The following is a 15316-nucleotide window of genomic DNA, read 5'->3' as shown; positions in this document are numbered from 1 at the left end:
TTCAGTTTCAGTAATTACAGCTAAATTTGAATGTGGGTTGGCATCATCAGGATAAAATTAAAAGGTCTTCATTCAAAGATGCTTACTATTAGCTCTGATCAGATTCCATTCACCAGTTTGTAGAAGTCTTTTAGATGTTGTTTTATTCTTGATCACAGTGGCTGTACCTGACCATGGATAAGATCAGCATCACAGGTAAAAATATGAAAGGCCTACATGCCAGAAATCTCTCTGCCAAATTTGGACAAAATTGGTACATTGTTTTCTTTTCAAAGTCTGAAACCACAATTGATAATGGATGCATGATGAATGATGGCTGAAGAACCATGATAAGTACAGGCAAGTGATTTTAAAAATAAATCCACTTGCAGTGAGGAAAGACCTTACAAAAATACCACATATTTGTAGTATGAACCATATGTACTAACAACTTTTAATGATAATTAAGCAATGCAAAAGATTACTAATGATTTTTATTATTTCATAAAATATTATCAGTGTTTATCTATATCTAAGTGGTAATTTATAGCTCTTAGTATTTCATAAAATATTATCAGTGTTTACCTAAGTGGTAATTTATAGCTCTATGTAGTGATAGTGCCATCTGTCAGTTGCTAGTCTTAGACTTTCAATATTAAAAATTGATTTAAAAGTTTTCGGCATCTGCTGACCATCAGTTATTGAAGAAATGTATCCTTGGACTTTAATTGTCAGAATCCTGCAAAAAATGTAATGCTTGAAGCACCTTGTTCTAAATACAACTGATCAAGCATAAAAGACAGAATCAGCCATTCTTGTGGTACAATACTATAAGAAATATAGATCTGAATGCTATTTGTGATGACAAATAGGAGTTAAAGTATTTCTGTACCGCATATCATTGTTAAAATATCTCTGTATCACATAACAGTGTTAAAGTATATCTGTATCATATATCAATGTTAAAGTACCTCTGTATCACAGATCAGTGTTAAAGTACCTTTGTATCACATATCATTGTTAAAGCACCTCTGTATCCCATATCACTGTTAAAGTACCTCTGTATCACATATCAACGTTAAAGTACCTTTGTATCACAGATCAGTGTTAAAGTACCTTTGATTCACATATCATTGTGAAAGCACCTCTGTATCCCATATCACTGTTAAAGTATCTCTGTCTCACATATCAATGATAAAGTACCTCTGTATCACAGATCAGTGTTAAAGTCCCTCTGTATCACATATCAATGTTAAAGTACCTCTGTATCACAGATCAATGTTAAAGTACCTTTGTATCAAAAGTGTTAAAGTACCTTTGTATCACATATCATTGTTAAAGCACCTCTGTATCCCATATCATTGTTAAAGTACCTCTGTATCACATATCAATGTTAAAGTACCTTTTTATCACATATCAATGTTAAAGTACCTTTGTGTCACATATTAATGTGAAAGTACTTTTGTAATGTTGATGTTCATAACATTGTTAGATAAAGCAGAATGAAATTTAGCTGACAGCACTGTAAAATACAATTTAGCTGATGACACTGTAGTGCTTAATGCTAGTCTTGTCTTCTTCATTTGATCATTTGAATGTTTGGCATTAGTACCAAGGATTATGATGTTGCATATTCAGGCAGAAATGTCAGAGGTGCAGGTTTCTAATGTGACACAATCATTGCAGTAACATTGTTATGTATATTTGATTTAATTTATATTTGATTTAATTTAACTGTTTGTAGGTTTAAAAATCTTTTATTTTTAATTTCATTATATGTCAAAATAATGTAGTTCTGTTCACTAGGAACTTGATATTTTTTCATAAAATAGTTTGACCTTGACTCTTCAGTTGTAAAGCTGACCTGGTTCCTGACCCTGATTTAGAAGCAAGCAAAATCAGTAACAATAACATGTACAATCAAAACAGAAGAATTACAATAACATGTACAACCAAGACAGAAGGATTACAATAATGTGTACAACCAAGACAGAAGGATTACAATAATGTGTACAATCAAGAAATAAAGGATTACAATAACGTGTACATTCAAGAAATAAAGGATTGCAATAATGTGTACAACCAAGACAGAAGGATTACAATAATGTGTGCAACCAAGACAGAAAGATTACAGTAATGTGTACAACCAAGACAGAAGGATTACAATAATGTTCATAACCAAGACAGAAGGATTACAAAAATGCGTACAACCAAGACAGAAGGATTACAATAATGTGTACAACCAAGACAGAAGGATTACAAAAATGCGTACAACCAAGACAGAAGGATTACAATAATGTGTGCAACCAAGACAGATGGATTCCAATAATGTGTGCAACCAAGACAGAAGGATTACAATAATGTGTACAACCAAGACAGAAGGATTACAGTAACATGTACAATCAAGACAAAAGGATTACAATAATATGTACAACCAAGATGGAAGGATTACAATAATGTGTGCAACCAAGACAGATGGATTCCAATAATGTGTGCAACCAAGACAGAAGGATTACAATAATGTGTACAACCAAGACAGAAGGATTACAGTAACATGTACAATCAAGACAGAAGGATTACAATAATATGTACAACCAAGATGGAAGGATTACAATAATGTGTGCAACCAAGACAGAAGGATTACAATAATGTGTGCAACCAAGACAGATGGATTCCAATAATGTGTGCAGCCAAGACAGAAGGATTACAATAATATGTACAACCAAGACAGAAGGATTACAGTAACATGTACAATCAAGACAGAAGGATTACAATAATATGTACAACCAAGATGGAGGGATTACAATAATGTTGATTCCTTGTTTTCACTTGTACAAATAAATAAATCAGTCATATCAAGCTTCACTTCCATGGAAAAATTTACATACCCCACCTGGGTGTAAAGCTCATAAGGCAAAATGAAACTTGGTCTCAGTGCCTTTGTATGCAGCAGATCTAGTACAAAGAAATGAGTGAGAAACAAGCCTGTGGAGTTTCTTGGAGCTAAAATAGGCCATGTGAGTTAAACAGGCCATGTGAGTAAAATAGGCCATGCGAGTTAAAGCCTGTTATCATAACAAGACTTTATTGGGAATGTCATCATGACAAAGCAATACAATTTTCATGTCCTTTAAACCACAAATGTAGACAAACCATGATTGACAGAATTCACAGAGAAATATGATTGACAGAATTCACAAAGAAATATAAATCTTGCCAATTGTGGAAAAGCTCCAAGAAACAAGACAATGTTTATAATATCCTTGTTCATTATCAGATTCCTTAGAAACACTGCCAAATACCTTTTGCAAGTACCTGGTCAAAATCGGGTGTGATAAATTTGTTTTAATTTACTGTGATTTAGTCTTCCAATTGATGCTACAATGCAAACACTTTCCACTGTGGATGATCAGTAATTCTGGCTTATCACAAATAGTTGCACACGGCAAGATCTCATATACAACAGGGCTCCGAAGAATACAGTCATTAATGAAGCAAGCTATAGAAGTTTTGAATTCTAGGAAATGCTATTTTTTAGCAAGAGAATTTCCAAAAGGTTAAGCTTTCTCCATCATATTAGAAATCAAATATAAATATGAAAGCATTAGAAATGAGTTTTTGCACGTATACTTTATGTCATCAATGGCCTATGGGACTACTAAAGATTTTGCTCCAGGCTTGCACAGATACATGTTAAATTATGCAAAATCCAATACCTGGTGCCAACATTACACATAATATCAATGACTCTCTTCTATTGAAAACTTTCAGATCTTAATGATCTGGAAATCCTGAAACATTTTTATAACAACACCATAGAGATAATTTCCAAATCAAGAAGTCTATGAGTATGTAAAGCACCAAGCGGTCCTCAGCTAAATGAAATTCAGTTATTCATACATCAGAATTAAAGGTCATTGTTTTATATAATTCTTTTAGAAATATATCTTAATAATAATCACTATAAAATAAACATACTTGCAGAAGTTTTATCTTCTTCACTTCTTGGCCTGGGTCCCTTTGCTTTAATGCCTCCATCATCTTTGTCTGGATTGACAGACTTTGGTTCCAGTGAGCCAGTTTTTCCAGTAGATTTCTCTTCCCTTTGTATCCTCTCTTTCTGCAAGTCTCTCCTTTTAGATGAAGGTTTTACCTCCTCCTTTCTGCTCTTCATATGTTCTTCATCATCACTGTTGTATGCATGGCTTTCATTGGAGGGAACAGCTAATGATCCTGTGTGTAATTTCCTAGCATCGATCGATTTACTTCTGCCGTGAGATTTGCTTTTCTGCTCATTCTGAAGGTTGCTGGTGCTGTCTGCTCTTCTGTTCAATCTATTCTGAGACATGCTTCCCTTGTCTGGTATTGATTCTTTGGAGTCATGATCTCTGTTTCCTTTACTGGTGAAGGCATTCAAGAAAATCATTTTCTTCAACAAAGGCTCATTCCAATGTGCTATCTGGTAGGCTTTAAGAACACTTTTATTCTGTTCTGTTTCAAAGGTGTGGCTCAATCTGCAATTGGATCCATTTTCACATGTGCCAGACAGACTACTTATACAAATGTGAAGATAAGCACAAACTGGGAGACGGCAGATGTGAGTTGTAGTGTGTTGGCCACAAACATGAGGAAACCGCAGGCTGTAGATCAGACGTATCTCTTCATTACTGAAGATATCCAGTCCCAGCTTTGATATCAGACCAGCATTTGCCCTGTCATAAAAGTTGTGTGAAAATGGGCATTTCTGTCCTTGTTTACAAGAGCCAGCAATAAACTCCTTGCAAATATGTGCATGGGGACAATCAGACTGGTCGCACCTTTCTTGCTTGCCTAGACGATTATAATCCAAGCAAAATGTTGCTTCTCTGTAAAAGGGAATAATAAACTGATAATTCTTCCCTTTATTTTCAAACATTATAAATCGTCTTTGACGGCTACGAAACCAGCTTGGAATATCAAATTCTTCTGGGAACAGCTTCTTTGCAGCTTTATTTTTCAGAGATATAGGACCTCCCACTTCTTTTATCAAATACTCAAAGACTTCATTATCTTCTGGAGGTTCAGTGGGTTCTCTGTCTGGGTCTTGCATGATTTTCTTTTGAGGAGTTTTGTCACTCCTCAATGAATCTGTAGACATTTTGAATTTGTGGCTTTTTGGTTTGGTTTTATCTGCAATCTCTGTATCTGTATGTTCTGAATCGGAAGAGCCTTTTTCACTCTCATCATTTTCTTCATTTCCACACTCAGAGCCAACCTCAAAATCATCTTCATCTGTGTTACCTCCTCTTCTTCCACCTTGGCCTTGCCCTCTCCTTTTGCCTCTACCTCTCCCTCTGTGATCACCATCCTGCTTTTTTTTTTTTCCTTGGCCACCTGTTTGTCCAGATCCTTTTCTCATCCCCATTTCTCTTTGCTGGTTTTGATCAGCGATAAGATGACTTGGTACATTTGATGGATTGCCTGGTGGCATCCTCAGTAGAGGATTCTGGCCATTATACTGCTGGGGGAAAAATCCTGTTTGTCCAGCTGTAAAAAAAAAAAAAAGTGAGGTGGTGAATAAATCAGATGAGTTGGTATAATGTACAACAGTTCTGCAGATTACCAATTCTTGCCATCGCCTGGATGAAATAGTCTGATTCCCATGACTTTCAGATACATAACTGCATGTACATTTATAATGTTAATGATAACAACTGGGACCAGTCTACACTTAATGTCACCTTATCTAACAGTGACATTTAACAAATTTTAGATTATAAAAGACTGTGTTTTTGAATATTATAAATGAGCTATTCTCAATATTTTGGTATTTGGTAATACATCATCAATGTTTATGCTATAAAAGTTGATACCGTTTATGTTTGATTGTACTACTGGTACTTCTATTTCTAGACTGTAACATATTGTCTCAAACATTTCATACACTGTTTATCAAATAAATTCTCTGGTGCTGGAATTTTATATAGAAAATTCATTATTAATTTCATCTGATAATTAGGTAAATTTAACAAGAGTCCCTTGAAGAGACTAATGTTCTTCTGGTTGAAAAGAATTTGTAGGAAATAACAAGATCATTTCATCTTTTCTTGTAACTGTCGAGTGTTGAATCCATCTCAGATATTCTTGAGAATCTAAAAAGTTCCAAACAGCAACAACTAGAAAAACACTTGTTGAACATGATTCATCCACCACACTGCATGTAATATTCCCAATGCAAAACATAACAAAGTTGTAAAGAATAGTTGGACAACATTAACACTATAAAATATGCCACTGCTGTGGTGGGGCATACAAATATTTCATAAATGTTTGAGTTAGCATCTATAAAATACAAGAAGCTGGTATTACCCTAAGAAGATCTGTTTTAAGTCCAAATGCTAGGGCAGCTGGTGATGAAAAATCAGTTACTAACCTGAGAGCCTGAGAATGCACACCTGGACATCATCTATATAAAATCCAAATGCAAGAGCTGTTGGTGCAGAAATATGGGCTGGTACGATGCTTTCTGAAATTTACAGCTCTTGTTTGTAATAGCAACCATATTGGCACATCAGCTTTATTTGTGTAAACCTGGAAGGCCTTATGTCGGGATGCTTTCTGTGAAATTCAGTCAGTTTCTATAATTTTTGTAACAATGGGTTTATGGATTAATAAACCAGCAGCAATGTTTGCAAATTTGAAAGGCATTTATTCCATGATGCTTTCTGTCAAATTTTTTCAAATTCTTTTGAGCAGTGAGATTTCATGTTTCATGTGGGCAAATACAACAGAAAATAAGAATCCTTTGTACAAATTTGAAAGATATTCTTGTCAAATGCAGTTAAATTCCAGCATTTTCTGAGAATAGTTTTCATGCTTGCTTTCTTCTTCTGAGCAACAATTGCCATATCTGATAGTGAAATATTTTATATTATCTATTTTTAGTAACAGCTGCCATATTTGATAGTGGATCAGCATCATTTATACAAAGTTTAATAGACCTTTCTGTCCAGATGCTTTCTGCTAATATCTGATCAAATTCTGTTAGCAGTTTCTGAGTTGTTTTAAGTATTTTGGATATATATTTATTAGTGGAGACCATATTCAATGGCATATCTCCATCATTCGTATAAATTTAAAAGGCCTCTATGCCTGAATAATTGCCAAATTCTGTGAACCAGTTTTCAAGAAGTTTCAAGAATTTTTATATTTTTGTAATGGTGGTCTTCTGTCAAATTTAATTAAATTCTTTTGTGCAGTTTTTGAGAAAAAGTTTTGCTCTGTTTATTAATGGTGACCATATCTACTGAACGATTTCATCATTTGTACAAAATTTAAAGGCATTCATGCCAAATCATTTCTGATAAATTTGGTCAAATTCTGCTGAGCAGTTGTTAAAATGAAGTAATTTAAATAGTTCTTTATTTATTGATTTTCGTAATGGCAGCTATATTTGACAATGAATCTGCATCATGTATTCAAATCTGGAAAGACTTCATGTCTGGAAGCTTTCTGTCAAATTTGGCCACATTCCATTTCATCGTTCTTGAAAAGAAGTTTTCTTTTAATAAAAAGGTAAAGCTCAGTTAGAGTGCCCTCCCCTGACAAAATGATCTACTGCATTTACCGTATGTTTTCGGACTGCAACAAATAATTACAATTTTTTGTCATCTGTATAGTTACATACTAAATTCTTTAATTAGGTGTCCGAAAAAATACAGGTGAAGATAGATTTATTCCCCCCACCCCCCGGTCCATAAGGAAGTTAACGTTAGCTCAAATAACGGCATGCTGCCATAAAGTAAAACAAGTATTTTGTCTAACACCATAGAAAGGATAGTGGATGATAAACAGGCATTACTTGCCTATTTTGTCTATTTGATACATGTCCATCCACCAGGAAAAACACAGCTATACATGTATTAGAGCCACAATTATGTGCGTATTTTGCAAAAGAACCATCATATTAGCAATCTTGCAATCCACATTTTAACCCTCTGCTAAACAGTGATCATTAAAATCTACATTACAAACACACAGAAGCTTTATTTCTGTGTAATTAGGATATTAATACAAACTAAATAAAAAGATTTTGGAATTATAATTCTTAAAATATTTATGACAGAAACATATTAGTATCGAGAATAGAAATACAAGTACAGGTATGATGGCTAATCTTAGAGTACCAAGGGTGAGAGGCTCCATATGGGGTGAGTGTTGTATGCACGCCTAAGAAGGGTAAAAAAACAAGCAAGTTGCAACATATGAGTCAGCATGATTAATATGTTGGTATTTTTAAAAATAAAAGTATCTATTTGTCGTAGTTCTCTCTTCTTTTTTTCCCACCTAGCCAAGGGTAGCTTCAAAATGAGCAGAGCTTGCCAATCCGAAACAATCGACTGCTCAAAAATTGTTGTGATGCATGTTGGAGATTTCAAGGTGTCTAGGTGATGATTGTTAATAATATAACTTGTAGGATTTATTTGACAGGTGTGTTTGGAAATAAAAGGCATCCATCTGGATTTCATTAAAAAAGCACACGATGTACCAAACATTTTGCACCCACAATCAGTATTTATCATCTACAAAGAGGTTTATTACCTGTAGAACAATAACTATGTTTAAACCTTGATACAAATAATGCCTCAGGGATAAGGGGTTTGTTTTGTTGCACTAATCCATACCGACTCTCTGATATATTTGTTTAATGATATAAAGCAGGGGTCATGGTTTCTAATCAAAGCCATAACTGTCACACCTGTTTGAAGTGGTTTCGTGTGTAACAGTGTCTACACTGACAGCCAATCATATTTTTGTTATGAAGCTATTATAACATAAAGCATAAATAAAATAACTGGATAGCTGTCATTGTGAAACAATATTGTTAGTACTGTAATAATTTTGATGGATAAGTTTATCATACATTACACAACAAGCGAGGAGGCACTGCTTAGTTTGTAGAGGGACTCTCCCTTGCCAAAATTGTCTCCAAAGAGGCCAGTAGGCCGTCCACATATGTGACCTCATATTAATGATTCTGAGGATGCATCATAAAAAGAACCACCTGTAGTACAAAGAAAGCGGGTCTGATTATCTCTAAACACCTCCAATCAAAACATTAGATAAATCTGAGAGATTTCATTTTCCGCAATGAGAACTTGGAGCAGACCAGATCTGTAGCAGAATTTTAGTTCATCAGAAAACTTAAGATAGTTAAGGTGATCCAACTATGGGGTGCTGGCTCTAAACACCTGCCACAGGACCTGAGGACTGTGTCAAATCAGTCTAGCTGTACACTGACTAATCCCCTGTTCGTGAGGAAATTCATACCCACATGTATGAAATCTTGAGATGGAACAAACTCCAGTTCCTCAAGGATGGATAACAGGCCCAGTGAAATCATTACTGATCAACGTGAGACAGATCAATGTCCAAGGGACTCTAGGAGGCTATTGTGGATCAAGCAGTTGTTGAAACATTCAAGGTGGAGAAGTTAGACTAGACACAGAGCACAAAATTGGAAAACCTTCCCACCCAAGCAAATCTCAAAATACTTCATGTAAGGAGAAAACAAGGTAGGTGAAGGTACATATCATGTAGATCAGATGATAGGCCCTTATGGCATTCCAAACTGATGCTGTGGTATCCATTTTGGACTGTTCCTCCTGCAGAAGACTGTTGAAGGTGGAAAGAACAATAATTATTCAAAACATTACCGTCCAACTGTTTATGAACATCAATAAAATTCAAGAGTAAAAGACCTAAGACTTGTGCTCTGTACAACACCCTTCTGCAGAAGACAGTGCATGTCTTTCTTTAATAGCACTGGATGAGACTCGTGGACTTGCAAGGGGACCGTTGCAAGAGAAGATTCTTCCCAGAACTGAAGCTGGTGTCCTCTTGTCATGATAGAGAGGACCCACCAATTTTTCTACAATGCTCAATGGGAAGAGGATTAGTTGGGCCTCTAAGGGAATTTATGGAAACAGGATGCACACAGGAGAGGGAGGGAGTCCTTAGACCAGCCCCACCTTCCCCCCTTAGAAAGGTGGAAGAGCTTGCATTTATTGCCTTATCCAATAACCAGATTTCTTCTTCTGCCACCTGAGTTGACAGGTAGAATGAGGTAAGGGACCAAAAATAGAAGAAGGCACCACATCAACCTGTTTTGCCTCGGACTCCTGAAAGTCCATGAGGGGTACACCATATACAAGGCACTGGCCCATGGCTGTGTACTTCATATAGCACATTACTGTTAAAGATTGGCAATCATCAATCAGTTGTGCTCAGTATTGGCAATCATCAATCAGTTGTGCTCAGTATTGGCAATCATCAATCAGTTGTGCTCAGTATTGGCAATCATCAATCAGCTGTACTCAGTATATCATCTACAAGTTAGAAGAAGGGTTGGCTTCTGGGTGGGGGAGGGACCACAAGAAACTATTTGCAAAGTATTTTTGTGGCTATTATACTATCTGTAATCTAAATCCTTGCAAATTTTTCAGTTTTATTTTCAATCTAAGTATGAAATATTATTGTTGGCATTAGAAACATTAAAGAAAGTAACAAACTGAAGGCAATAAAACAGTTCACAAATATTCACCATATGGGCCAAGAGGTCCTCCTGGCTGACTGTATGGGCCATAAGCAGGTACCTGATTAGGGCCAGCTGGAGGCCACTGTCTCCAATTTCCAGGGGCTCCCTCTTGTGGCTGACCATATGGGCCCGACTGTCCACCTAAAACAAAGAAAAATAATATATCTATCTGCAAAACAATAAAAACCCTCATTCCAATGAATATGAATAAGATTCCCTTATCAATACAGATAAATCCTATATAGTGCTACATGTAATTGCTTTAGAACATTTGATTCCTGGTCCCATATAAGCAATTAATTATAGACATACTAATTAACTAAAAGCATATTCAAATTTATTTTGTGCAATAAATGCATAATGTCATCTTAATCATCTAATCTCAATCTTTGTGACCAGTGATCACAACCTTTCATAACAGACAAAGAAGACAATCAATCATTGATTACATTAAAGAAACTGCTCTGTTATAACTGAAAAAACTGTTGTTAAAATACATTTTGAGACTAGTGCAAAATCCAAGTTTTTAATTATAATGTAAGCCGAAACCTAACTTTCTAGTTCTAGTTGTTGTTGTTCTATGGTTTAACGCCATTTTTCAGCACAAGATAGGCTATACATGGCGGCCAGTATAACTGGTGGAGGAAGAACCCTGGAAAACCCAGGGAAGAACCACTGACCCACGAGAAGCTACTGCCAGGCTTTCTCACGTACCCACACTAGCCGAGCCTTGGACTCGAACCCACGCAGACAGAGGTGAGATGGCAGTGATCCAGAACGGTGAGCGCTTTAGACTACTCGGCCACCCCCCCTAACTTTCTAACTACACACAAAAGAACATCACTTATTACAGCTACATTTTGTCATGCCACCTGTCAAGTGTATCCTATGAAGTTCATGTATTAGACTACCCCGCTATTCTGACCTCTGGAAATATCTTCTGTTCAACGAGTTGGTCTTATTTTGACCTCTGGCAATATCTTCTGTTCAGCAAGTTAGTGGTGTGTGACATGAATTCTTTATAATGTCTTGTTTGTTGTCCACATATTTTCTTTGTGGATCATTGTAAAAAAAAATTTATCTTGGAAATATAATCAGTTCATCTGTAAATTCATACCCAATTTCATTTCTATACCTCAAATAGTTTTTTGCTAAACTGTGCATACAATATTTTTGCTGAAGTTGACTATAGTCCAAACAGTTCAAAAATGGGGAAACAAAACTCAAAAATTCTTGTAAAGAGCTGAAAGTTTTATCAGGTCATCTACTTATAAATACAAATATACCTACTATATTTTATTTTCCCAAGTTTATGTGGTTTTTGCAGTCCAAACATTGTAAATGCATGCATAAAAACTGAAAAATTGTGTAATAACCAGAAAATCTACCGTAATCAAATTACCTTCTCATCAACTATGCTCATCCCTACCCATCCAATAGCTCTGACCAGCCTGTCCAATCCAATCATATCTATGTCAACCATGTCTATCCCTTCCTGGCCCCAGTTCCTCTCTGACTGTCTGTTTTATCTATGCCAACCATGCCCATCCCCTATCAACCCACTCCCATCTACCTGTCTGTCCCAATCAGATATATTAAATATGCCCACTCTTCCATCAACCCACCCCCATCTGCCTGTCTTTCCCAATCATATATGTTAAATATGCCCATCCCTTCCATCAACCCACTCCCATCTGCCTGTCTGTCCCAATCACAGATATGTTAAATATGTTCATCACTGAATTGAACATGCTTCCATCTGCCTGTCTGTCACTAATTACAAATATGTTAACTGTGCCCAATTCTTCCAATACCAACGCTCCATCTGCCACAATATATCTATGTTAAGAATATCCATCCTTAGTTTCCAGTTCCTTTGAGTTCAAGGTCTTGCCTTAGAATGCTCTGGAAATGAACTTCTGACTGTTATCCTGGTCATTTTATTGTGTCTTAGGTTTTTGTATGAGGCTTCGATAAGCAAAAATTATTCATTCCTCCTTTAAAAGTTATTTACTTTTGTGTTCCGATATAATCTGAGAGGAATCAATTATTGAAAAAGTACTGATTGACATTTGGATTAAATCACTATTTTGGGATTATTGTGAATTCATTCAAGAACATTCTGGATTATATCACTGTGATACATCAAGACTGCTGGCACATCAGCACATTCAACATTGTAATTCATTCGGAACACTCTGTACTTTTGGACTTGTGATAGAGCATTTAGAATTATTTTCGATTTATTTGTCAATGCTGTGAGTTCCATTTAAGTTTTTATTTTGTACTCTAAGGAATCAAGTTATTTGTTGGATTTGAGTAAACTTGTTTTTGTTTCTTTCTGTTACTTAGTTTATGGCCATAGAGTCATAATACATGTCCATTCCATTCCTTACTTTGAATCCCATTTGCCAGCTTGTCTCAACCATATGAATTATGTGAAAAAAATCCATCCCTTCCATTCCCTACTTCCCATCTGTCATCCTGTCTGAATCATATGTATGTGAAAAATATCCATCCCTTCCATTCCCCACATTCCATCTGTCATCCTGTTCCAATCATATGTTATACATGTCCATAACTTCGATCCCACTGCTCCCATCTGCCAGTCTGTCATAATCATATCTATGTTAAACATGTCCATAACTTCCATCTACCAGTCTATCATAATTATATCTATGTTAAACATGTCCATCCAGTCATGCCCTTGCTTAGTTAGCATCAGTCTGTTCCCATTATCTATGATCAATTTCATTATTATATGCTCATTTTTTTCTCAGTTAACTTTACATTGTCAGAATCATTCAGTATTTTATGATCCTGCACTCACATGCACTTCATATTACACTCACGTGTGCCCAGTAGTGTATTAAGAACTACTTTGGAAACAAATCATGTACACTCAGGTAGTAGAAACTTTACATTTTGGTTGATTAAATTTGTTTCTGAATGAACTAAAGCAGATGTTTCGTGGACTGTCACATACCAGCTGCTTTGCCACATTCTGTGTTAACTTTTTTGATACAATGTTTTGGATTTAGGCTAGCGATAGATGCCAGACAGGTCTGGGTCCCTACAAATAACATACAAGTGACAAGGCATAAACTGTCTTCTTTAGCTGGTAATAAAAATGGCAAAAAATATACTTACAGGTTTACATCCTGAATTTCTTCTTAGTTCTGCAAATCTGAATTACATGAGCCATGTCATGGTTTCTCAAGCTTGATTACACATTTCGAAATTGTACTGTAATTTTGACTATATTCCAAGTACAATTACATCCTCCTTACAGCACTCAAAATGAAATAAACATTATATTCCAGAGTGTCTTTTTGATAATTGCAATTGAAAGACTTCATATTTTTTCTACATTATGATTTCAAACATTCAATGACAGAACAGAAGCACACTTACAGATATCAACACACTGCTCCCTCAATGCTGAAATCAAATGTGCTTCATGTAGAACTGACACATATAAATCCAATCATTATCATGAAATTTAGCAGAATCAACAAAAATACCAAAATCTGTTCATTCCAGACTAAATGGAAAACTTGTTGGAATGCACATTCGTTCAGAATATGAACCTAAATTTCAATTTTAAGTAGACCAAAACACCATTTTCTTTCAAAAGTTATGTCTAGCGTGTGACTAAGTTCAAATTTATCTGGGCGGAGTTTATGTGTGCATTAATAATGTTGTTGTTGTGTAATGATGAATCTGCACTTGTGTATTTAGTTTGGAATATGACATAAATTCAGTTACTTTGCTTCTTGTAGTGTATTTTTTTATATAATTAAGCCTTAGGTAGAATAAGAAAATGAGCATATAATAAAAAGGTTTCTGCATTTGTATAGGAAAATATTAACTTGTTTTGTCAGATGGATATACTGCACTCCCAGGGTCATGCAGTATATCCATCCAAAAAACTCTTTCATATTTTCCCATACGAATGCAGTAACTTATAATTCCAGCTTAATAACTCTGATTGAACTTCATATATAGTAGTGATCAAAAACTGTCATGTGACTGCTCCTTCAGATGTGCAAGTGATGGATAGGAACACAGGAAACAATATCAACAGTGGAGATACTTACTGTTACTTGTCTACAATAATTAATAATCATGGGGTCTTACCTGGAGAAAATTTAAATTAAAATTCCCTCTAAAATTTTTGGCAATATAGCTGGAATTTATTATAAAATATTTGAGCATTTTTACTGTTGCTGTTTTGAAACTATTTGCATTGCTGCTCACCAGTTAAGTGACACAGTGGTACTCACCAGAGTTGTGACACAGCCTGGATCATGTGGTTACATGTGCCTGAAGTACAATTATTGCAAACATGATTCTTTCTCTTGAAACCAAATATAGTACAAAGACTTTGCATTCATTAAGTTCCAGGTTTAGGTGGTGCTCTACGAGTTCCATATTTTGCATTGAGTTAAATTTTTAAAGAAATAGAATTTCCCATGTTTTCCTCACTATGGTTGTACTAATTAAATATGACCTTTCATATCTTAGATACTGTTTAAAAAAACTTTAAATTCCCTCTATTTTGGTGGTAGATTGATGGGTGTATTTTGGGTTATAGAGCTTGGCCTTGTGTCAAATGTGCGCCAATAAAAAAAAACCTGCTACCTTTGCTTGGTCATTTTTATTTCATGGATTTCAGAGGTAAATTGCTAAAATAAAAAGAGCTAATAACCTTTCTTAAATTTTATGTTTGGTAATTCATTCATTGCACGTTCAGAAACT

The 15316-nt window shown here is 35.4% G+C and overlaps 1 protein-coding gene across 1 annotated transcript in view; it reads right to left on the bottom strand.

Annotated features, from left to right (window-relative positions):
* LOC149781233 (uncharacterized) overlaps positions 1-15316 on the bottom strand; it is a 95587-nt gene that overhangs the window by 38217 nt on the left and 42054 nt on the right. Inside the window, exons 4-5 of the mRNA XM_089934682.1 lie at positions 10562-10696; positions 3958-5505 (exon numbers count right to left, since the gene is read on the bottom strand). Of these exons, the coding sequence (XP_089790808.1) occupies positions 3958-5505; positions 10562-10696 (1683 nt within the window). The remainder of the gene's footprint in view (positions 1-3957; positions 5506-10561; positions 10697-15316) is intronic.

Source organism: Sinohyriopsis cumingii, chromosome 15, assembly GCF_028554795.1.
Source record: "Sinohyriopsis cumingii isolate HCF-2022 chromosome 15, ASM2855479v2, whole genome shotgun sequence".
NCBI classification, from domain to species: domain Eukaryota; kingdom Metazoa; phylum Mollusca; class Bivalvia; order Unionida; family Unionidae; genus Sinohyriopsis; species Sinohyriopsis cumingii.
Note: the sequence above shows the minus strand (reverse complement) of the source record. Positions and strands in the feature narration are given on the sequence as shown.